A 26,305-nucleotide genomic window follows, 5' to 3' on the forward strand; every position below is an offset into this window, starting at 1 on the left:
TGACAGCAAGGAGATGGTTGAGCTGATCAATTCAGATCCCACAGTTTTTAATGCTCTGGCGACCTGCAATGAAAGCTGGATCTACTGCTACAGAGTTCCCAGAGGAAGCATTACAGACCCAAGAAGGCCAGACAGAGCAAATCCACCCCAAAACTTATGATAATCTTTTTTTTTTTTTTTTTTTTTTTTTTTTTTTAAAATGGACCAGTTCACCACTCCATCCTTGTCACAGACTATTTGACCAAAATGGGCATCAAGACAGTTCCTCACCCTCCCTATAGTCCAGACCTTGCTCCCCATGATTTTTTGGTTATTCCCTTTCGATGTTTCCGTTCAGTCTCAAAAGACAAAGGATACCCCCTGTAGGGGCAGCTGCGCGTGTAATTCTGTGACAAGGGTTGCACAATCCTAAACCTCACTTCTCCTGAATTGACACTGCTTGAGTCCAGTGGCAAGAAGTCCAGGACAACTGGAAACAATATCCAGATAAGTGGAGAGCACATATAGCACCTGAAAGTCCCAAATGGTCACCCATCTGATACTAGTCAAGCTTATTGTTGCTTAACTTCGGTGATCTGATGGGAACCGGTGTATCAAATGTGATTATGCCGTATATTATTCCCGAAGTTCAAAGAAAACCTTAGAGGCTGTCATGATGAAACAATTGAGGAGATGAAGGAGGTTGTGATGAGGGTCATTGATATGCTCACACAAGAGGACTTTCATGGGGCCTTCCAAAAGTTGTTTTATTAAAAACACACACAGAAAAAAAAAAAAAAAAAAAAAAAAAAACACTCTACATTAAAAAAAAAAAAATCAATCTTGGTTGCGAAAATCCGCAACGTATTTGCGAACATCTAAACAAGTCGGTTATTTTATATTTGTTTCTGCCCTTAAAAACTTGGGTTTAAGTTGTTTTATTTAAAAGGTTTTAAATTTTCAATTATTACACTGGTTATTATTATTATTTGTTTTGTAACTGTATAAATATATTACTTTTAAACAACTACTTGCCAGCGACAAGTTCAAATGTGATATTCGTTAAAAACATGGTAAAAAAAATATCAATCCAAATTTTGGGTTAAAAAGTTTTGTTAAAAAAATTATTTTCTTGTTCAAATAAAAATATCAATCCACAAATTAAAGTTGTGTAAATATATAAAAAAACACACTCTCAATCGCAAAAACCACTGGAATGTACTAAGGTGAAGGTTAAAGCAGTGTTACCCGAAATTTGTCCTTTTCTAAGTAAAGCTGGTTAGGATCCGTATTTCCTGGTTGGTCCATAATTTAATGTTTTCATTATTCTTCTAAAATGGATGCAACATTTAACGGCTACTTCAAGAATCTTTCATAAAGGTACAGAAGCTTAAATGTGGTTTAAATAAAACAAAAACAAACAAATATAGAGAAAAACATTTATTCCCAAACTTTATTTTTCTGTTTCTCCAATGAAGCCACACAAAAATTGTACATTAAAAAAATGTAAAATTAGAAAAAAAAAAAAAATGAAATAAATAAAATTAAAAGATATTTTAAGAGGAAAACAAAAAACTGGAGTACAGAAATAAAGTTGAGTCATTTTTTTTTTTTTTTTTTTTTGAACAATTTTGTTTCCAATTCATTTCCAATAACACTGCTCCCCAACCACAAATAAAATGTTATTAAAAATGATTGAGGATGGAAGGACACAAAGTTGAAATAATTTTTTTTTTCTTGGTAAAAAAAGATCATGATTGTAATGGTGCATTTTTTTTAATCTGTGAATTTTCATTTCATAAAAGAAAATGGGATTCTGGATTGTGTTTCCTTGACGGAAAATAATGAGACCATCTTCAGGACAAAAAGAGTCGGTTGAATGATCAATGGGAGACACACATCCAGACAGTTTTTATGGCTTTTTATTTTGAAAACCTTATTTTCCAAATTGAGCGGGAGGAGAAAAGAAACCAACACCCTGCTTACTGGCAACGCGGGAGGGAGCCAGACCAAGCATTTTTTGAATGTTCTGGAAAAGAAAGAAAAAAGATGATTTTGTTAAAAAAAAATTTTTTTAAATAAAAAAGGTAAATTTAAGTTATAAACATGTACTTAGGTATAAAATAGAAAAAAAGAGAAAGAAACAAACAAAAGAAAGAAAGAGAAAGAAATGAAAGAAAGAGAAAGAAATGAAAGAAAGAAAAAGAAATGAAAGAAAGAGAAAGAAATGAAAGAAAGAGAAAGAAACGAACAAAAGAAAGAAAGAGAAAGAAAAAAAAGAAAGAAAGAGAAAGAAAAAAAAGAAAGAAAAGAGAATGAAAAAAAAAGAAAAATGAAAAGAAAAAAGAGAAAAAGGAAAATAGGAATAGAAAAAAAGAAGGGAGAAAGGAGAAAAGAGAAAAAAGGGGAAAAACACATTTTAGAGTCAAATGTTCATTAAGAACCAATCACGATTTTCTTTCACTCTTTTCCATCAATGAATATATGCAAAAAAAAAAAATTAAAAAAAATGTGCTTTATTACATTAGTTGCTAGTGATGTGGATGGCAGTATTAAGACTTCTTCGATTCTTTTTTTCATGTGTAGCTTGTAGCACATTATTCGTTAAGTATGGGAAAAAAATCATCTTTGAATAATGATGGCCCATGCATGGCAGTCCTGAACAAGTCCATAGCTAGAGGTTAATGCAGAGGATTGGTACCCTTCCAAGATAACCTTCCATGGCATCCTTGACTGATCCCCTATATACCCAGCACACTATATAATGTGTCTCAAATGCAGTTACAGGTTGTTAGTCTGTCTATAGCGACTGATCATCCATGTATGGTGACAAGTCATACCATTCACAAATGGCAGATCTAGAGAAGTAAAATCTTGATAAAACCTCCCTCTATTTTTTATGATTAGTTGTAATCCCTGAGGCGATCAGCGACAAACAGATGTCTTGGCAGAGAGAACATGAGAAAAAATTCTAAAAGACATCCACACTAAAAAACGATAGTTTCTTTTGATTCCTGCGTCTTTTGGATAATCAACGATATATGAAAGTGTCAGAACAGGTCAAAACTACCTTTAAATAAACTTACACATCACTTGTTTCCCATGACAGACAACTCATACAATTATGTTTTTAATCTTTGGTCTTATAAATCTAAGTTTTTCATTCTATCTGGTCTTCCATCGTCTGAATGGTATATTATTTATTATTGGAATCTTTTGATATAAGTAATTTGTATATTTATTTATTTGCAGACTATCATCCTCATCTTCATAGTTGTTGTTTCACAACATTTCAGCCAAGCATTCCTCTGGCCTTCATCAGGTGGCTAACCGCGACGGGATAGGAATGCTGAGTCTCTGTCTGAACTGTATCCTAAGACCAAAATAATTCAACCTTAATCGCCTTTTGGAGCCTGTGCTGCAGTGGATAGAGGTATTGCATCTCTATGGCTCTAGTTGTTTGACGATAGCAGTTTCAATCCTACCTAAAACCAGCCAGAGGCTAAGTTGGCCAAAACGTGGTGAGACAGCAACAGCTATGGAAGGCAGTAATTACTGAGGATGCAGTTCAGACTCATTTCTATCCTGTTGCGGTTAACCACCTGATGAAGGAGGCCAGAGGAATAGTTGGCCGAAACGTCGTGAAACAGCAACTAAATAAATATACAAATTACTCATCTCAACGGATTCTAATAATACAATAAAATAAACTTATTAAAAAAATAATTTCATATTGTTTATTCTGATTTTCAAATTTTTTAGATATTCAAATACAAAAGAATGTGTGATTTAAAAATATAAAGGCAGTAATTTGCATACAGGGGGGAAAGGGCGAATTGAGGAGAACAGCGAGTCAAGTGTTTGGCAGCTGAGAAAACATCAAATTTATGTGTTGGTGCGAATTACAGCATCAGTGTAAAGTAATGTCAATTTCTATTTAGATTAAAGAATAGTTCAGCAAGAAGAGTAAAATTGATGTGATTAGTTGGGATCATTAAGTGTTTAGCAAGAGAAGAGAGAAACAATTGAGTTAGCGTTTTGTTTTAGAGAATTGTTAATACCTTTCAAGAGTTGGATTTTTTAATTTAATTGTTTGTGCATTTGAAAATCAATAAGAATATGATACCCAACTACAGAGCCTTCAAGAGCTGTATCAAGGCCTGGCCACGTCTGGCCGCGTATCAAGGCCTGGCCACGTCTGGCCGCGTATCAAGGCCTGGCCACGTCTGGCCGCGTATCAAGGCCTGGCCACGTCTGGCCGCGTATCAAGGCCTGGCCACGTCTGGCCGCGTATCAAGGCCTGGCCACGTCTGGCCGCGTATCAAGGCCTGGCCACGTCTGGCCGCGTATCAAGGCCTGGCCACGTCTGGCCGCGTATCAAGGCCTGGCCACGTCTGGCCGCGTATCAAGGCCTGGCCACGTCTGGCCGCGTATCAAGGCCTGGCCACGTCTGGCCGCGTATCAAGGCCTGGCCACGTCTGGCCGCGTATCAAGGCCTGGCCACGTCTGGCCGCGTATCAAGGCCTGGCCACGTCTGGCCGCGTATCAAGGCCTGGCCACGTCTGGCCGCGTATCAAGGCCTGGCCACGTCTGGCCGCGTATCAAGGCCTGGCCACGTCTGGCCGCGTATCAAGGCCTGGCCACGTCTGGCCGCGTATCAAGGCCTGGCCACGTCTGGCCGCGTATCAAGGCCTGGCCACGTCTGGCCGCGTATCAAGGCCTGGTCACGTCTGGCCGCGTATCAAGGCCTGGTCACGTCTGGCTGCGTATCAAGGCCTGGTCATGTCTGGCTGCGTATCAAGGCCTAGCCATTTCTAGCTGAAGGGTTAGAGATGTCAAAGCTGATCTGAGCACGGGACTATTTAATGTAAAAAGATCATGTGGGCGTGTGGTTTAAAAATATAAAGGATTTAATTTGCATATGATGGGGAATAGCCGTGTTATAAAGGACAAATTAGGGAGGACAGTATTTGGCAGCTTGGAGAACACATCAAAGTTAAGAGTTGGTGCGAATTACAGAATTAGTGAAAAGGAGTTTTGTCAATTTCTATTTAGATTAAAGAATATTTCTTTATTAATGAAAAAAAAAAAAAATTAATATCTAGGATAACTGAGCTCGATGTCTGCACATCATAGCCTGGACATTTGAGAAGATGTCTAAGCAAAATCTAAAAAGTTTAAAGCTATAAACTTCTACCTATCTACATTCATTTCTAAAAAAATTTTGAAAGTTATTTGACGTCAAAGTGTTAGCTGGGTAACATAGTTGGGTAACATATAACTTTACCCATTCTTACCGGAAAATTAAACTTTTCCGTTTTTACTTCCAGACAAATATCATTGTCAGAAATCAGTTTTTTTTCCACGCTCATTTAAATAAAAAACAGTAAATATTTAAACGGACACAGTCCCTAGAATCTTACCTGTCGTATGGACATGGTACAAAGTATGTAGAGGAAGATAAATGAGCAATGAGTGTAGTCATCTCCGCCGAGGTTTCGATGTGAGAGGCCTTGCATCAGAGATATAGGCGTGAAGGGCAGCTTGGCTACAACACGACCATCAAATCTGGAGGGAGAGGAAAATAGAATGATAAAAAATTAAACAGATTAAATAAAAGCTTAAAGAAATTAAACAAGTAAAAAAGAAAGACAAAAAAATCTGATAAACAATTCCATACGAATCAAAACTCATGAGAATTCTGATGATACTTATATACTTTTTCTTGTTAATCCTTCAAGTTAAAAGTTTTATTGTACACTGAAAATCATGTGAATTGATCAAAGAGTTGTAGTTTTATGAAGAAAATCATTTTTTTTTATAAGTGAATTGGAATTTTTCTAATAACCCCCCCTCTTCATGTTAAGAATGGCTTTCTAAAATCCTGCAAAAGTTGGAATAATATAGAATTATCTCCCTTGTCTTGCAAAATTGCATTGAGAAATCATCGATCATCATTTAGCCATAAAATTTTATTTTAAAAATAAAACTACTTGATCAATTCATATGATTTTTGGTGTATGATATTTTCTTTTTCTGTCACAGGTATGTTCAACATAAATATTTTTCTTTACTTTTGGCATTTTTGATTTTTTTGTGAGGGGGAGGAGGGAGTATGGACTTGCACCTAGAGTTATATTATTTTACAAAGAAACGAAAAATCGCAATTGACTTACATGGAATTAAACATACTGAGTAAGGCGGTAAAGGCAAATCCAATTGCAAACATGGATTTCATTTTCACCTAAAAAATAAAATTTAAAAAAAGAAAAAAAAAAAATTAAAATATGGATACATGCTTTATACAAAAATAAAACTGAATGAATAATCTATATTAGACATCAACTCTACTACCAGCTGGAACCAATAATAAAAAAAAAGACATTCATTCATTCAATAAATGTTGTCTTAAACTTATTACTTAACAGGTGTTAAGCAAATATTTTTTTTTAACAACTTTGTAAAATATTTATCACTCCGGAGATAGAAAATCAGTTGTAAAAAACAAATAAATAAATAAAATATATATTAGGTTGGTGCAAAAATGTTTTATTGACGTTCAATTATATATATAAAAACATTATTTTTGCAATAACCTAATATATATATAAAGTCAGTGTTTGTTTGTGTGTGTGTCTGTATACATTTCCCTACGCAATAACTCTGTCAATTTTAAGCCTACAGATTCGAAATTTGATATACAGGGTACTGTGATTTGGGAAAATCAGTGTGATGTGTTTTCGGACAGAAATTTGGCGATTAAGGGGTCAAATAGTAATTGTCTGTATTTTTGAGATGAAGTGTTTTCATTGATTGAAATTGTCGGACTGACTTCCTCATCTTGGTTGTTATAGTCACAACGTTTTGGCCGTTTTGACTCCTAACAAACGGTTCCCCAGTTCGATACAAAACACCTGATGAAGGCCGGAGGGCAAGTCAGTCCGACAATCTCAATCAATAAGGGGTCAAAGTTCAACGATTTGACCTTTGAGAACTCTATCAAACTCCTCCTACAATTTTGGGTCTAAAAACGTGAAATTTTAGATATAGATTCCTTGGACATGGATCTAACTTAATAACTTTATTTGTGCCCTAAACAATAAATTTTAAAGGGGTCATAATAGGGGTCAAAGTTAAAAAAAATTGACCATTTTTTTTTTTTTGCTCAGCATACACCTCAAAACACCTGGGCAACGCCGGGCACCCATGCTAGTATATCTATAAAAGTGAACGTGTCTGTGTGTCTGTCTGTGTACATTTTCCTTCACAATAACTCTTAATTTTCAGTCTACAGACTCGAAATTTGATATACAGGGCACTGAGATTTGGGAAAATCTTTGGGATCGGTTTTCGGCCAGCAATTTGACTGTTAAGGGATCAAAGTTAATCGATTTGATCTTTGAGAACTCTACCAAACTCCGACAATTTTGGGTCTAAACACTTGAAATTTTAGATATAGGTTCCTTGGACATGGATCTAACTTAACTTGGACATGGATCTAACTTAATAACTCGGTTTGAGCCCAAAATAAATTTTAAGGGTTCATAATAGGGGTCAAAGTTTAAAAAATTGACCGTTTTTTTTTGTTTTTTTTTTGCTCAGCAAATGCAATATCACCTCCAAACACCCGGGCAACGCCATGCTGAAATGCTAGTATATCTATAAAAGTGAACGTATCTGTATCTGTGTGTCTTTGTACATTTCCCTATACAATAACTCTGTCAATTTTCAGTCTACAGACTTGAAATTTGATATACAGGGTATTGAGATTTGGAAAAATCTTTCTGGTCCGTTTTCGGCCAGAAATTTTGCTGTTAAGGGGTCAAAGTTCAACGATTTGACCTTTGAGAACTCTACCAAACTCCTCCGACAATTTTGGGTCTAAGTGAAATTTTAGATATAGGTTCCTTGGACATGGATCTAACTTAATAACTCGGTTTGAGCCCAAAACAATAAATGTTAAGGAGTCATAATAGAGGTCAAAGTTAAAAAAATTGACCGGTTTTTTTTTTTTGGCTCAACATACACCTCCAAACACCCGGGCAACGCCGGGCTGAAATGTGAAATGCTATATATATATATATATATATATATATATATATATGTGGCATAATCACGTTGACACACCAGTTCTCGTCAGATCAACGAAGTTAAGCAATGTTGAACCTGGCTAGTACCAAATGGGTGACCATTTGAGAATTCTAGGTGCTGTATGTGATTTCCGCTTATCTCGGCATTGTTTCAAGTCGTCCTGAACCATCATTTGCCTCTGGTATTCAACAATGTCGACTCAAGGGAGGTGTGGTTGGAGATTGCGCAACTCTTGCCACAAAAATTACATGCACAGGTACCCTTACAGTGGGTATCCATACTCTGTCAAGACTGAAGGAAGCCTTTTGAAATATATATATATATATATATATATATATATATATATATATATATATATATATATATATATATAAATAAAAATCTTACTCCCAATTCAGTTGAAAAGTTGAAATAAAAAAAAAAAAAAAAAAAAAAAAAACGAACACAGGCAGACTTCTGACTGATACTTGCAAAAACTGCAGACTAACACCAACGTTTTGACACTTGCAAAATCTGCAGAAAGACCCCACTAACTGTTGATGCCTACAAAATTTACCAATTCCTAAACTTGTGTTTGTCAAGCTTAAAAGGTTACATATATTAGCATTAAATCAGAATTGTCAACAAAGCCTGTTAGGATCTCATAAACGGGATTAATCAAATACAAACTGAAGCAGCTACGACAACGATAAAAAGATTATAAATATAATCTTATAAACTGATCTCTCCTTAGAGAACTTTATTAAAGAGGATATTAAGCTTCATTATTACTAAATAGAGTACTCATCCTAGCATAGATTCACATTTTATAGCTCTGAGCTTCCACCCCTTTTCAGATATTTTAATGTGCAAGGGTTAGATTACAAAAACATTTTAAAGTAATGAACATATAGTGAAAATTCAAATTGAAGAGACATTCTCTTATTGCATAGTATAATTCAGGAGAAGTTAGTCCTGAATGTACTTAGTCAACACTGTTCTAGTGAAAAGTGTTAAAATAGAGTTTACAAAGATCAGACACTATTTAAGCTTTCAGAGTTAAGCTGCATAATTTACAGAGTGATTGTTATTATATTTAAACTGAATTAATTAACGTTTGTTTTCCTTAGACTATTTTTCATAATATATGCTCAAATATTTTTTAGTTTGGTTAAAAAAAAAAAAAATATGCAGAATACTAGTAGTGTTATCGTCGGCATATTCCAGGCAGGTTATGCCAGTCGCCAGAAGGTGCCAAAATGCTTAATCAATAGAATCATTACAAGCGATACTTGGCACATCGTACTGTTTCTTTGTTTTTTACCATTTCTTTTATTTATTTCATAGTTAGGTAAAAGTACAAAATAATTAAAAAGCCTCTAAATGTTAAGAATGGCTTTCTAAATAATAAAGTTATTATTTCAGCATAGTTTGCAAACTGCACAAGTACTTTTTTTCATTGAAATTATTATTATAAAATGACTGCTTTTGATCATGTTTTTCCCTGAATTTTCAACTGTCTTTTAGCATTTTAAACATTAGCCATCGTTTTCAGTAAAAAAAGAAAGTTTTTGTTCGGCAACTTCTGTCAGTTTAGATAACCTGTACGGAAAATGATGATGTGATCCGTAATCAACATGAGTACTCCCCCCCCCCAAAAAAATACTTCTGCTTTAACTGTTCTAATTATCTATAGTCCACAATTATCTGATTAAATGCTTCATCGTTTATCAACTTTCTATCACTTTTATTGCATGTTGCTTGAAATCCTTACTCTTATTCTATACATTATCTATTAAGAAAATAGAAAGATTGCAATAGTCCATTAATAAACGAGATGCAATATCACAATCAGCAGTAATACTTATAAACCCATAATTAGAGAGGAAAAACCAGAGGAAAAAAGAAAGGGAGATGTAGCAAGCAGAAAGAGACTTTTTGTTTGTTTATTTTGTTATATTTAACTAGCTTTCAAATATTTTTCGTGACTCAAACAATTTAACTAGAGCTGAATGCATGACCCATTGGGGCTCCTTTATATATGAATATGAAACTATAATAAATATAAAAATATTATCATGTAAATAATACGCATACATAAAAATATAAATAACCAAAAGGTGCAGGGGGAAGAGTATAAATAATATAATGGATTCATTGAAACTATAAAATTAAAAACACATTTTTCATGGGCAAAAATGAAAAACACAGGTAAAAAAAAAAAAAAAATTAATCTGGAATCCAAAACTAAATCAGATATCTGGAAAGGTTTTGTTCTTATTTTTTAAGAGAGGTGGCGTTTGATGAACAATGCTGGGGAGCCATGAAATAAAATACTGCTTTGTTTTTAAATCCTCAAAACAATTTTTCATGGTAAATGATTGGTGATCCCTGAAATAATATTAGGACTAGTGTTAAATCTTGGAAGTAAACTGATTAGAAGAAATTAATTGACTTAAAAGCAAACAAGTTTTCCAACAAAAGACTTGGGACTAAGAAAAAAAAACTTCCAAGACATTATATATATATATATATATATATATATATATATATATATATATATATAACAAACACTATACTGTTAATTAACTTTTGCTTCCCTAATGCTTTTTTCCTATAAATTTTAATCATCAAAATACACATATTTTATTTTTTCGATTGAATTATGTTTGAGCAACACAAAGAAGCCGAATTTTTAATGAAATTCGGCTGAAACATATGTGCACATATGTAGATAATACTGTTTGAATAAATAAAATATTTATACTATAATACAGATCTACTTGTTATTGAGCACTCTTATAAACAGTGGAGATTTCATTGGATTAACATATATGAAGCAACAACACAAGTACTAATATATATATATATATATATATATGTTGCAAAACCTTTGAGTCATCTAAAAAGTAACTTACCAAGGACAAATCTCGACTGTTATTTTTCAATTTTTCTTCTTGCCGTTCTAAAAATCATAAAAATAAAACAAAATTAATTTCATTGTTTAAAAGAATTTAATTTGATATGAAATTCCTGGGACATACAATCAAATCAGAATTTGTTGTAAATAAAAATTTTTTTTTTTTTTAATTAAAAATAAAAATGTTTGTATTTTTACTTAAAAAAAAAATTGTTTTTGCAAAATACAACAAAAAAGTTACTATTGTTTTTTTTTATTTATGTAAAAATATTTTAAAAAATAGTAAAACTATGTTTTTATTTATATAAAAATATAAAAACAATAGTAAAACTATTTTTCATGTAAAAATATAAAACAATAGTAAAAAAAAGTTTTTATTTATATAAAAATATAAACAAAAATAGCTTTACAATTTTTTTTTAATTTTTACATAAATAAAAAAATCTTTTTAAATTTTTACATAAATTAAAAAATCTTTTTAAATTTTTACATAAATTAAAAAATCTTTTTAAATTTTTACATAAATAAAAAAATCTTTCTATATTTTTACATAAATAAAAAAATCTTTCTACTATTATATTTTTACATAAATCTTTTTACTATTGTTTTTATATTTTTACATAAATAAAAAGAAAATAGTTTCAGCATTTAACTTGGCACAATTAAATCTCGTCCAGACTCATGCAAAAAGAATTTCAAAAATTACCTGGCAAATATACCCGGTTAACAAAATGCAAGAGAGATATAAACAATTGTAATCACAGGTAATTTGTATCAGAATCAGAAATTTAGAAAAAAATGAGTAATTGTGTTGGAAATTATCCCACCATTAAAAATAACTTTCTTGTATATTATTTAAGACTGGGTATATTTAGATTGAAATTTTATTGTGTTTGGGTAGGGGTGAGGGGCATTCTATATTTTTGTCATAAAACAGATTCATTTGTAAAATATGTCAAAAATCAAATTCTTATTGGGCCTTAGTCAATAAGTTTTTTTTTTTTTTTTTTTACACGGTGGTCATCACTTATCAAGGCCCAGAAGTCACTCAGGGATAAGGGTTATTGTAAGTACAGTACGTTAGTGTGGAGATTTAATAAAGTGTCTACTTAAGGGCAGTTCATCAGGAATTTGTTTATGTTGGACTTGAAGACATCCAACTTGTAGTCAGGTGGGAAGCAGGCAGGCGGAACAGAGTTCCACAGGCGTGCAGTTCTAAGAAAGAAGCTTTGTTCATGGAATCTACGTTTTGTTAGGCACAGATAAAGAGTGGGAAAAATTTTTGACAGTGGATTCAGCAAGACGGGTGTTTTTCGTAAAAGATTGGCGAGAGGGTACCAGAGATTGGAGTTCAGACGAGCACCTGCCATGGAAATAACGATAAAACAAAGATAGGCTTGCAACGTCTCTTCTGTGGGAGAGAGGTTGCAGGGAAGAGAAAAGGGCATCCCCCACTAAGCCACAAAGTCTATTTTGTACTCTGTCAAGGCAGGATAGGCTGTTTTTAGCAGCTCCTACCCAGATATGGCAGCAGTATTCCATCCTTGGACGTACTTGGCTTTTATATAGATAGAGAATTGCATCAGTACTGAGATGTCTTCTGGAGCGATAGAAGGATCCCACTATCTTTCCAGCGACCTTGGCAACAGACTTGATGTACGTGTTCCATTTCAGATCAGGAGTAAAGGTCAAGCCCAGAAGCTTATCAAAACATGGGGCTTCTCCTAGACGAGAGCTATCCATTTCAATTGATGCCAGATAGGGATCAGAGCATTGATGATGTAAAGATAGGAGTTTGGTTTTAGATGCATTAAAAGGAGTTTGGTTTTAGATGCATTAAAGGTAACCAGCCACGTCTTCCCCCACTGAACCACGCGCACGAGATCAGAGGAGAGAGAATCAGAGAGAACTTTGTCATTTACAGCCTTTGATGTGTTGCCATAGATGGTCGTGTCATCAGCATAGATGTCAACGAATGATTTAAGTATGTGTTTAGGGAGATCATTGATGTAGATCAGGAAGAGAGTTGGACCCTTGAGGGACTCCAGCATTAATACTGCAGGCCTCTGATTTTTGTCCATCGACCACTACTCTTATGAGCCTATCAAAGAGAAATGATTTAATAATAGAGAAAACATTTCCAGTTATACTGGAGCTAAAAATCTTATGAAGTAGGCCTTTATGCCATACCTTGTTGAAGGCCTTTGATATGTCAAGAGAAATTGCCCTAGAAAGGAAGCCTTTGTCAAGAGATTCACTAATCCTATGAGATATAACCGTTAGCACATCTGCAGTAGATCTTGCAGAACAGAAACCATATTGTGTGTCGCTAAGAAGGTTATTTCTGCTGAGGTGGTTGACTACTTCTCTATTTAATATGGATTCCAGTGACTTACTCATGACACTCAGGAGACTTATTAGTCTGTACTGAGAGGGAGCTGACTTATCACCTGAATTCTTAAATACAGAGCATACTGATGAGGTTTTCCAGGGTGTTGGAAAGCACTTCTCCTTAAGGCAATGCTTAAACAGTTTTGTAAGTATGGGGGCAAGTTCTGGTTGAAGCTTTTTTAACACTATAATTGGGATGCCGTCAGGGCCAGTTGCTTTACTGGAATCAAGGTTCTTGATTAGCTTGGCGACCTCATGCACAGATATTTGTATGTTACCTAGCGTGTTTCTGTGTTATAGGAGGAAATACGGGGAGTTGAGGGCCTTTGTCGCATAGGGTAGTATTAGCTACAAAGTTCTTGGCAAATAGTTTGGCCTTGTCTGATACTGACGAGATGACCTCTGGTCCATTGATAATGGTTGGGATAGAACACACATTTCTGTTCAGGATCCTATTTGTTGTTTGCCAAAACTGGTGGGAATCAAGCCGCTGCTCAGCTACTTTGGATTTAACAGACTGGGCATATAGCTCTCTTGCATTTTTTATTACCTTTTACAGTGGTTGCTGGCATTCTTGAAAGCAGCTTTAGTCTCAGTGTATCTATTACGTTGGTAGTTATGGAAAAAGTGATTTCTGTGTGCGATGGCAGCAGCACATTCTGGGGAGAACCATGGCTGGCTATTAGGTTTTTGTCAGAATTTTTTAGATGGTATGAATCGGTCTATGCCTACAATTAACCATTCGGTCAGGTCTGATACTATAGAGGACACATCCTTTTTAAATATGGAATGCAGAGGTAGATCAGATATGAATGTACAGAAGCTATCCCAGTCAGCCATGGAGTATCGGTATACAGTACGGTGGAGGGGTACATCTGGGGACTTATTACATTTCATTTTTATCTTAACTGATACGACGGAGTGGTCGGAGGATCCTAGAGGAGAAAGAACGGAACATGAACATAGCTCAGGTGAAGTTGAGAGAAAAAGGTCTAGGAGGCTTGCATATTGACCTGTAGTATCGGGCACACGGGTGGGCTCGCAAACAATCTGAGTGAGGTCATAAGCAATGGCAAAATCATGACAGAACCTCCCCTCATCATCTGTCTTATTTGTGTGGGTCAGCCATTCCACGTTATGGACGTTGAAGTCTCCATCGATGTGGATGTTAGCCGAGGGATGTGCAGACGGGATGTGGTCTATTTTCTCAGATATACTCTTAAAGATAGTAACTCCGCTGTTATGGGGCCGATAGAGGGCAAATATAAATGTAGTGGTGTAAGCAAGTGCAACCTGGATGCACATAAGGTAAATTAGGATCTTCTCTAGAGATATCCCTGCCACACGGGAAGCCATCTGTAATGTAGGCACATATTCCATTCCCATGGCGATCTTGGGGGTCAGATTTAGCTGTTAAGTTAGAGTATCCGTTAATTACGAACTCATCTAGAGAAGGTGTCGGCCCTATTCCAGTTTTGCTTAGAAAGAATATGTTCGGTTTCGTCTCCTGTAATTGGGTTTCAACCTCTGGAAGGTTGGAACGTAGACCCCTGATGTTGAAGAAGGAGACATGGTAGTAGGGATCTATGTTGGAAGATGGGGTTCTAGGTTTATTCAAATTTTTTTTCTGGAGATATTTCATGTTGAGGTTTTGGGATTTGTGGAACAGGTCGGCATACTTGGTTAGAGCAGGATAGAGAGGGAAAGTAAGAGAGAAAAGAACAGGAAATGACATTTTATCAATTTTTGTAAAATGTTATATTATTATGAGTCGATAAAGAGAATGATTTTATTGACTGTGAGCAATTTATTTACAAAATATACATAAGTGAAAGAAATTAATCCATAAATAATTTATATACAAAATAGAATCGATTAAATATTTGAAAATATCAAGAATCTTAGATACAAGAAACTTTTATCAATATAAATCGAGTCTGCATTAAATAACTCAAAAGGGGTTGATATGCTATAAAATAAATTCCATCCCTGCCGTTTAACAACATTGGCAACCATAGCTCTCCAATGCAGGCAGCTACCCATAGCTCAAAACAGCTCAACTTTTGACAATAATCCCGTTCAATCGATCGAGTCTATCAAAGTGCATCTTAGTCAACCTTGCTTTTTTGATCCTGGCATTCTACCAGTCGATACGAGATGTTCTTTGCCTCTTTGATTGCAAATGTGTCCTAAGAAAGTCATTTGTCTTTTCGCGATAGTTTCGATCAGCAATCCTTTAGTGCATCCAAATCTAGTTTATATTTTCTCGTTAGAAATGTGATCTCTCCAAACAACTAACCTTTGTCTCACAAATCAAATTTCTGTGCCATTAATGTGTTTCTGCATTTTGAGGCAGAGAGCCCAGTTTCCACAACTATATAATAAGACAGACCAAACACACACCTTAAGAATATGTTGTCTAATCTTGAGCGTGATGGTATTGGAGCATGATACCGAGTTAAAGTTTGATAAATGCTTGTTTATTCTGAGCTATACGCGATCTTATATCGCACCACAATCATCATGTAAATGTAATCTATGATCCAAGATAATTGAATTTATCCACCTGAGTAACTGCTGCAGCTCAAATTGTTAAATCACATGTAGGTATGACTTCTTTGCTATACTAAAATTCTTTTTTGCATTCAGGTTTAAACCAAGCTTTTCACTTTCATTTATTAATATTTCAAGAAACTTCTGGAGATTTTCTATGGATGCTGCAAGAAGAACGGTATCGTCTGCATATCGTAAATTACTAAGTTGATGTCCACCCACGGATATCCCAGTACAGCTATCCAGATGATGGAGGATGCTTTAGCTGTACAAAGAAAATGGTTCAAGCGATATTACACACCTTTAACTTACTATAGAATCAATATCAACATTTATGAATGAAAACAAATTTCGCAAAATCTAAAAATTGTACTTAGTCATCATTGCCTTCAAGCTCTTATTTTTAAGGAGTACAATTTCTGCTTCCCCTTCTATCAGCCCCTAAACCAATCTCTAAATGCTGTTTTTTTTTTTGTTAATGAGTCATCACTTATCAAGGTCAAAATCCACCAGAGGATAATAGCTAACAAATGGATGGATTGTCAATTGAATGATAATGAATAATATGAGAGGATTAGTACAATTCGAAGTAAAGAAAACCCCACTTTTTTTCATTAAAAAGAAAAATTCAAGAAATGCTATCTAGACTGATACTTCTGCTCATCTATATGATACATGAAAGCATTTCATGTTCTATTTGATGCGCTAAGGCATTTCATGTACACACGTTATCTTCCACACTCACACACACACACACACATACTAAAAAATGGGCTTGTCCAATTAGTAAAGATGGTTTTTGTGATTAATCTAAATGTTGCTATCGATAAATGATTTTGATTTTACATATTTTAAAATTAATTGTTCCAAAATCAGATTACCATATATACTTGTGTATAAGTTGAATTTCTGGGAGATGATTTTAAGGTTATTTTTTGGGGGTCGATTTTATACATAGGTAATGTTTTTGGAAATGTTAAAGAGTGACCTAGTGCTCGATCATAACACAGAAAACACCATTTAGTTAGTGCACTCAGTATATGCCAGTAATCCTAGTAATTAATTATACTCCTTCCGAACCCCACTGCAGTGTTTTTGCCAGCATGTAATCACATGCGCGGTTTTTCAGTGGGAGGCTTAATAATAATTGGAATAGCTCTCGCAATATTCACCCTCTTTATTTATAAAAGAAATAAATAACTGAAAATGACAATTTTTTTACAGAAGAAAGAGTCATTTCTTTCTCAATAGTATTGACCTAGACAAACATTTATTTCAAAAGCAATATTATTTTTGACAGTAAATTCTACAGACTGATGGAGACCCACTAATACAAATATTAATCCGCTAGAAGATTAATAGTAAAGCTGAAGAAAAGAACCAATTTGATAGTTTGTGCATCAAAGCTGTTTACAAATGATTCAATTATGAACTTACCCAATTTTTTTGTTTGTTTTGATTCCATTATGAACTTACCCAATTTTTTTTTTAGTTTTGATTCCATTATGAACTTACCCAATTTTTTCTTTTGGCTCCTATCAGCAACATCCATGCCAGCTTCCCGTTGTTTTTCCACTAGGAAATAAAATATATTTTCTTTAATTAAAATCATATTTAGGGAGTAAAATTTCACATGATACACAGTAACGACGAGATACGAAATATGATCGATTATTATTTGGATTCTTCAGACTACTGTTCTCATCGCGAATTATTTTCACAATGATTTGGTCGATGTAACCCCGACTTTTTTCTAGGTGTATCTTGTCAAACTCTGGAATCTTTCAGTCAAACATGGAAATCTGCACAAAATTTTTAACAGACCCCTTTATTTAATCCCTGGGGATAGCATGCCTTTGTTCCATCAGCCATGATTGGATAGGAGTCTTAAATTGCAATTATATTTTTGAGTGTCATCTGCACTGAGAATTGAACTTTCAACCTCTACAAGGATGTATTTTACAACTGAATTTTAACAAATATTTTTATTTACTATGCCATGGATCTTTGTGAAAAGTACTCCGAAGAATCCAAATAATACGAATAATTAATCGTTATCTTAAAAATTCAGAAACTGTGCTAGCCCCTTTTTTTTCTTCCTAAGGTTAATTTGGAATTAATTGGCAGTCATCTGGTCTAAAAGTGGGAAGTCATTATATGTTAAATTCATATCAGAATGTCGAAACTATTGATATTTTTTGTTAATTTCTTTTTACTGCCAACATTTTCAGGTTGTTTACATGCAAACACCAAGAAGAAATAGTTTTATTTTTAGGTGAATTAGCATAGGGTGGAGGGATTCAATAATGCTCAGGGAAGAGTCTATCAGGCATGTGTATGTAATGTGATGGTGAGTGGAGCCGGTGCTACTGTGATTGCAAGAGTTAGAAATGGATCGAGCGAGTTCATGGAACTTCTGCAATTACTAATTAGCAAAGTGGGGTTTGTATTACTGTACACATAGATTCAAAAAAGTTGTCAAAAAAAACCCAAAAAACAAATATATAACAAATAAATGTTATCAAAGGCAAGATAAGTTACTTTTCTACCAAATTGGATATATTTTTTGTGTTTTTATTCAATGTAACATGTTTATTCAGCTCGAAAAACATGCATTGTTTACCGATGTATTGGAAAATTCAAAATGGCGCCCGACTCTCTCTTTAACACGGTAAGTTCGGGAAAAGGTGTTATAAATAATAAACTAGACAAAATACTGTTAGAAACTCGCTCAATATATGTTACCGTGACATAGGCTGACATATATTCGGTGTTTTTTTAATAGTATTTTGTCTAGTTTATTATTTATAACACCTTTTCCCAAACTTACCATGTTAAAGAGAGAGTCTGGCGCCATTTTGAATTTTCCAATACATCGGTAAACAATGCATGTTTTTCGAGCTGAATAAACATGTTACATTGAATAAAAACACAAAAAATATATCCAATTTGGTAGAAAAGTAACTTATCTTGCCTTTGATGACATTTATTTGTTATATATTTGTTTTTTTTGACAACTTTTTCGAATCTATATGTACAGTAATACAAACCCAACGTGTTAGAACTGTTAAGCGAAGAGTATGTCAGGCGTGTATACAAAGTGTGATAATAGATGGAAGTGAAACCTGATGAGTGATGAGTGTGAATATAAAATGCATGAAGAGAAAAGATATGACAGATGTGTAATGGGAGTCATAAAACCAGGTTGAGTTCTGATAATCTTAGATGAAGATTAAATCTGGACAGTACGTGGAGATGTGTGCAGAAGAGTAGACTTCAATGGTATGGCCGCATTGAAATAATGGATAAGAGTTCTTGAGTTAGCAGATGTAGAACAGTTGAGATAGCAAGTACAGATCACACGAAAAGGCCAAGTAAAACATAACTTGCATTGATTTTTGTGAACAAGAGGTTTGTGCACGATATGTGATTTTAAAGCTATCTCTCGCTATTCATTTAGCATCACTTTTACTTTGTCCAGTGGTCAAACGGCGTACAGTGAGAGGATGAGTGCGATAGACAGAAACTCAACAAAAGATGGAAGATTTGGAGAATAAATTTTAAATTATATCTAATTAGAACAATTAACACGAATTTTTATTTTTGAAACATAACAATCCCAAAACCAAAGAATATTTTAACTTTAATAAAAAAATAAAAAAAAATGTAAATTTTTGTGATTAAACTAGGAAAAAGAAAATTAGAAAAACAAACATTAACTCTTTAAAAGCTTTGTGATAATAACAAATAAGCAACAGAGTTGTCTACCATAACAGATTTTTTGAAGAAAGGAATGAGGAGACTGTTCAGCTGTTAAACTATAATGACAAGAGTGAGCTTATGAAATACTTATAGCATATATATATATATATATATATATTAAAAAAAAAAAAAAAAAAAAAAAAAAAGAAACAATATATATGCCGCTCCCCATTTGGGGCTACCAAATTGGTAGAAGGGAAAATTATTCCCAACTCTTATTTAGGTAAAAATGCACTTTCGTATAAATAATTGAATTTATTCAAAATGTGTTGCAAAAACAAATAAATAGCATCTACGTAAATCGCGATATAGTCAGCAGTCGAGTGAGATAGCCCAGTTGTAGAAGTTTACACTTTTTTCCATGGGGTTCCGATTTCGAATCTCGCTAGACGAAACACATGTCAATGGATAATTATATTTTAAAAAACAAATATATATATTTTCGAGTATATTTTAATTTACCATCATCTAACGTGGTTTAATGTATATTTTACTTTTCACTTTTTAATTTCCATTTTCGCTCCTTTGCACTTTTATTTCCTCAACACCTGAAAAAAATGATTCATGGACGAATCGAAAGCACTTGTGACAGTGACAATTATGGAACCGTTATTAATATTTTCGATTTTGATATAAAAAAAAGATTATATGGAAAACCAAAAAAAAGAATCATAAAGCAAAGTGTCGCCGTTGCATTTAATAATGTTTGCTTGAATATATATATATATATATATATATATATATATATATATATATACATACATACATACATATACACACACCAGACACAACAGGGAGTATCACAAGTATTAATAGTATTTTAATCCATAGCTTGAGAATTTTATCTTTATTTGTTTTTTTAATTTAATTGGTTTTGCAAACTCACCTTTTGATTCGAACAATCTAATCTGAGGTAATTATCTTTCCAACAACAGATCACATTTTTTTAGTATGTAAAGACATAGAAAAGTGATGACACTGTTAATGATTAATTAATGTACTTTGTTCATTTACTATTTATAAAAAAATTGTATGCTTTTTGTTTTTAATGATGTGTTACTTGTGTTGATCCAGCAATAAATATTAACATCAGTATCAAGTGTGGATCTTTTTTTTTTTATTGAACCCAGTTAAGACGTACATGTGCATGTATCATCAACGTTGATAATTCTTTGTTTCTACAGACATGAACTTGTATTTTGTTCACATATATTCTTCATTTATAGTTTTTTTTTTGCTTGTATTTAAATACGATTGTGACTTCAATTTGCAAAAGAGGGGGGAAAAATGAGGGACACTTTGCCAAAACAGGGGCAAAATGCTTTGCTAAAGAGAATGCAGGATGCTTTGTAAAAGAGGGTGACAAAATGAGAGCTGTTTCACAAAAAAAAGACGGACAAAAGAAGAGACTTTGCAAAAGAGCAAATCAATAATGTAAGAAGAAATTTTAAAAGTAATTATGACTAATTAAGAGATAAATTGTAATTAATTCCAAGAAACATGTTACCTAACAAATCAAGTGTCATATAGAAATTTGTAAAATGTTTTCCGATAAAATGACAAAAAAAAAAAAATTATATTAACAAAAGACTGTCATACTTACATTTCTTGCTTTGTTTTTCTACTTCAGATTTTAATTTCTTGTATTTGTCTGTTCGATACACCATAAGCCATGTTAGACCTAAAAAAATGAAAATCAAATAAAGAAATGGTAATTGGTTTCATTTCTCTTGGTTTCTAAAAAATCAAAATGCATTATATTAGTAACACAGATTGAGAGAGGAAACAATGTCATGGTTATTGATGTTATATCAGTGGATTTGGCATTGTGTCATCAAGTTCAATTTGAGCTGTACTGTCACATTCTCTAATTTCTTTGGAAAAACAGTGAACTCATTTCTAATCTCTTCAGTTATGAGTGAAATTAGTACAGTAAATTAGTCTGAAGTCTTGAGAGGGCAACTAGACTAGGAGAAAGAAAAGTCTGAAATAACACCCAAGACCAGATAGGTCTCTGAAACATGGCACACAATGCACCTGTATAAACGGTACTTGCTTAGTGGTGAGAGTGGGTCCTGTTTGCCACAATTTATGATCTATTATAAATCATCAAATTCATCATTATTTTAATGAATGAGTCACCAAAAGCAACTTGAGGACAAGAGTTAATGAGATGATGGATTGTCAGTTGAATGATAGTGAACATCATGAGAGGATTGAAAATAGTGAATGCAATGAAATTTTGATAACTTACAAGCACTTTGTATGTAAATAACGATAGAGTAAAAGAAAAATGGTAACAATTTTCAGTGATAGGTGAGTTGTAGAAAATAAGAGAGATCATTCCTCATCACTTTCTTGTGAAGCTCATCTTTTTTTTCTTTTATTAAAAGGTAAAAAAAAAAGACTAACTCTTTAAATGACTGTACTAATGACTGGTGCATTGAGGTAACAAAACATTACTATGTAATTTTACTAGAAGCTACGAGTAGAAAAAAAAAATAAAAGCAATTTAATTAAACAAATTGAAAAAAAACAAAAAAAAATTTTTTTGCGACTTATTAAAAATTAAAACCTGGTCATTACTAAATGAGTGACCATTTGGAACCTCCAGGTGCTGTATGTGCTCTCCGTTTATCTCAATAGTTTCCAGTCGTCTTGGACTTTTCCTTGCCACTGAACTCAAACTGTGCCGATTCAGGAGAGGTATGTGGTTGGAGATTGTGCAACCCTTGCCTCACAATTACAAGCGCAGCTGCCGCTACAAGGGGTATCCTTTGTCTTTCGAGACTGAACAGAGGCATCGGATATTAAAAATCCAGTTCATCTATTTAAAAAGAATGTTATTATTAATATTATTAAGGGCCGGTGAAGTGCTTTTTAGCCGTGGTCAGCAAATTACCTAAAGATGGTGATGTGATAAAAATGCTGGCTCCCATCAACGATTGGAAGAACATCTGATCTATAAAAATCTTGCTTTAATCAAGAAAATAATTCTGTGAATATACATCATGTGAGCGTTCACTGCACTGGCCGTAATCATTTCATCCATTGTGCCGGTCAAAGGTGGTTGTTCGACTGTCAGTACTGTAACGAAGAGTCTTCATACCAAACAAAAATAGAAATCCAGCTTATCTATTACAATAGAAAAATGTGAGCATGAAAAGTAATATCGTTAAGCTTAAACATGGAAAAGTAAAGGACTAGTTGTTAAAACTGGAAAAGAAAAGGACAAGATATTCTAGTAAAAAATATATTAAATTTATAACTTAAAACATTGCAGCATTAAGAATTGATTATATAATGTTATAAATTGAATTTTAAAAAAAAAATTCTTAATGCTGCAATATTTTAACTTATAAATTTATTATATTTTTTACTAGAATATCTTGTTCTTTTCTTTTCCAGTTTTAACAACTAGTCATTTACTTTTCAAGCTTAACCATATTACTTTTCGTGCTCGCATTTTTCTATTGTAATCCATGATTTTTCCAGGCTTCCAATAAATTCACTTGTTCTTTGCTTATTTTTTTGCCCCTATAAACACATGTAGTAACAATGTACAGCACTCGTCTGCTCTTAATAAAATCTCCCTAATTATCTTCTTCCATGCTTTTATTCTCCGTTTCATTTGTTACTTCTCTTTTCGAGACAGCAGTGAATTAGTAGCAACAGTAGTCACTGAAGTGACATGGTTGCTATGGAAACCAGTCATAAAAAGCGTTGCTCATCTCCTTACATATTTTTACGATTTTGAACACGAAAAAATTCATAACTTTTGTTTTACTGAACAGAAATTGAAAAATTTTTTTTTCACAATAAACAAACAAAATAATAATAATAATAAAAAAAAAAGAAATAAAACACAAGACACCTCCTTCTCGTTTAAAATGTGTCACATTTATTTTTCAACAAAATAACAAGATGAACAAGCAAAATCTAATCGGTAAGAATTCTTGTGAAATCATTGAGGTTAGAATATTCAAATTAGGTGAAAATCCTACTAAGATTAAAAGGTCATGTTAGATGAAAGTCCTTAGTTAAAATAATAGGATTGGAAGGCGAGTCTTTTGTGAAAATAATGTCCTTATTTCAAGATTTTTGCTTTAACTGGCGAAGTTTGCCTTATTCGAAAATCCCATGAGGAAAGTAGTCCGTTGTTAGTAATTCTTATAGAAAATGTATGGAATGGGTGCGTGTGTGCATAAGTGTGTTTTTTTTGGATGCCTGCGTGGCGTGTGTCATTATGGTTTTGATAGATTTGAAAACGACGATGAGATGAAAACAAGAGACATGTCCTCGTGTCAAGTTGGAGCAAAATGAGAGAAGAGAAGAGAGAAAGAATGTTTGTTGCGTTTAAATACTTTTTGAATCGGATTCCAGCACAAAATTGCTGCTGCTGATATTTGGTTTGGGAAAGCGTTAAAAAACAATCTTCTAAAATTTCTCATTGGTCGACATTGTCACGTGGTACTCTCTTCGCCTACGTCCGCCAGAAATATGTCCGTTTTGCTTTTGTTGTTGTGAGAAAAGCGCGTGGACTTATTTGAAATTATGTCGTTGCTAAAAGAATTTATTTTTGTGCGAATACGCGGGGAAATTAAAATCAATGAACGTTCGTTTATTTGCGCACGAGCGTGTGAGAGAGAGAGAGAGAGAGAGAGAGAGAGAGAGAGAGAGAGAGAGAACAACTTTATGACACCGTGCTGAAATAATAACGTTATTATTTAGAAAGCCATTCTTATCATGGCGAGGGGAGGGTGTTTGGTTATCCTGACGCTCCGCACTTCTTTATTTACACTGGAAGTGACGTCACACAAATCTTATACGGATGGCTACAATTGTAAAAATAATTTGTTTTATTTTTCTTCCATTTTGAGCTCCTTTTTTCTCCCGTTTGTTTTTGTTTTCTACAATTAATAAACCAGTTTACGAGTAAAAAATAATTTGTTTTAGCGAATTTAATTTTTTTTTTTCTCTCTCTCTCCCATTTGTTATCATTAGTATTTGAGTATTTCTTTTAATTTTGAGAATTTGTTTTAGTTTTTAATTACTAACACAGCGGAGAATTTAACTTTTTTTTTCTTTTTCTCCCATTTCTTATTTTGAGCGGAGAATTTATTTTCATTTTGAGCTCTTTTTCCGATCTGGCGTTACCTTTTATAGGTAGTCCCCTCCCCTGCACCTGCACTGCAGTCCTGCACTTTACGATCCGAGCTATTTTTTAACGCTATTATTTAGAAACCTATTATTTAACATGGGGAAGGGAGGGTGTATTGTAACTATTCTGTACTTTCACCTAACAATTCAATTAAAAAAAGGTAAATATGAAGAATTACTCGACCCTCAAATTCCTTTAAAATTACCACTCTTAAGGGTTTTCGGGGTCGCTGAAAATGAAAATAACGTTTAAAATTACGGCAAACGAGTAGTTTCCAAGATTGAATTTACTTGTAAACTGGTTTATTAATTGTAGAAAAAAAAAAAAAAAAAAAAAAAAAAAACGGGAGAAAAAAGGAGCTCAAAATGAAAGAAAAATAAAACAAATTATTTTTACAATTGTAGCCATCCGTATTATAAGATTTGTGTGACGTCACTTCCAATGTAAATAAAGAAGTGCGGAGCGTCAGGATAACCGGGTGTTTTGTGGTATTTTTTTTACGACCTACCCAACCCACCAGTGCAGTATAAACACCTCCAACCTCCGCATGTTAAGAAAGGCTTTCGGAATAAACACCCCCAACCTTTCGAAAGCCGTTCTTTACAGGTGTTTGGGGGTGTTTATTCCGAAACCCGTTCTTAACATGGAGAGGTTGGAGGTGTTTATACTACGCTGGGGTAGGTCGTAAAAAAATAACACTTTTGTTTGAAAAAAAAAAAAAACAATTCGTGCGTTTACGTCACATGTGAGAGATTAAAAAAAAAAAAGGAGAAGAAGCAATGACAAGACACCCCAACGTATATTTTCATTTTTCGCGTTTTTATTTATTATAAATACATTTCAAGTTACCTTTTTTATATATGCTAATATTAAATACTATGAACAAGAAAAATATATAGTAAATATTAATTTAATTATTCTCATTTTCGCCTTTTTTATGACAAAAACGTAAAAATGGGTCAACGTTTTGATATTTTATAACGTAATTAGGTTAATAAATAAATAAATAAATAAAAAATATTGATATAAATTTCTCTATTAAACACACTATTTGATCCCTGAAAAACATGTTATTAAATTTAAAAAATAAATAAATAGATAGATAGATCTTTATTATTTAAAATAAAAAAAAAATGAATTTTACGAACGAAAAACGCATCCTGCATGAAGGGACCCTTAAAAATGTGCAGCGTCTCCGAATGTTAACGGAACTCATTTCTTTCATACTTATATTCTTAAATCTTCTCTGAATAATCTTATTCGTAACTTACCTTCGCCTAATAAGGCCGTGCAAATGGAAATAAAGACGATTAATAGACAGTCGACCAACATGGTTAGAATGTTTTAAAAAAGAACCAACACCTGAAAGGATCGTCGCGTTATAAACGCACCGTTCGTAAATGTAATTCCGATATTCCCGTGAACTAGCGTGTGCAAGGGAGATAACTCTTTCAGTAATTCGCATTGAA

At 33.5% G+C, this 26,305-nt stretch overlaps 1 protein-coding gene across 1 annotated transcript; it reads right to left on the reverse strand.

The window, feature by feature from the left end:
- Positions 1–1,404: 1,404 nt before the first annotated feature.
- On the reverse strand, positions 1,405–26,305 carry LOC145254827 (calcium load-activated calcium channel-like). The gene is made up of 7 exons (XM_080113659.1): positions 26,108–26,305; positions 21,279–21,356; positions 17,429–17,488; positions 10,968–11,014; positions 6,156–6,223; positions 5,403–5,547; positions 1,405–2,008 (listed from the first exon to the last, which is right to left on the reverse strand). The coding sequence occupies exons 1-7, from the start codon at positions 26,166–26,168 to the stop codon at positions 1,916–1,918; spliced, it is 552 nt and encodes a 183-aa protein (XP_079969785.1). The 5' UTR covers positions 26,169–26,305; the 3' UTR covers positions 1,405–1,915.

The sequence above is a fragment of the Euprymna scolopes genome, chromosome 30 (assembly GCF_053919585.1).
Source record: "Euprymna scolopes isolate OS-2025 chromosome 30, ASM5391958v1, whole genome shotgun sequence".
Lineage (NCBI taxonomy): Eukaryota > Metazoa > Mollusca > Cephalopoda > Sepiida > Sepiolidae > Euprymna > Euprymna scolopes.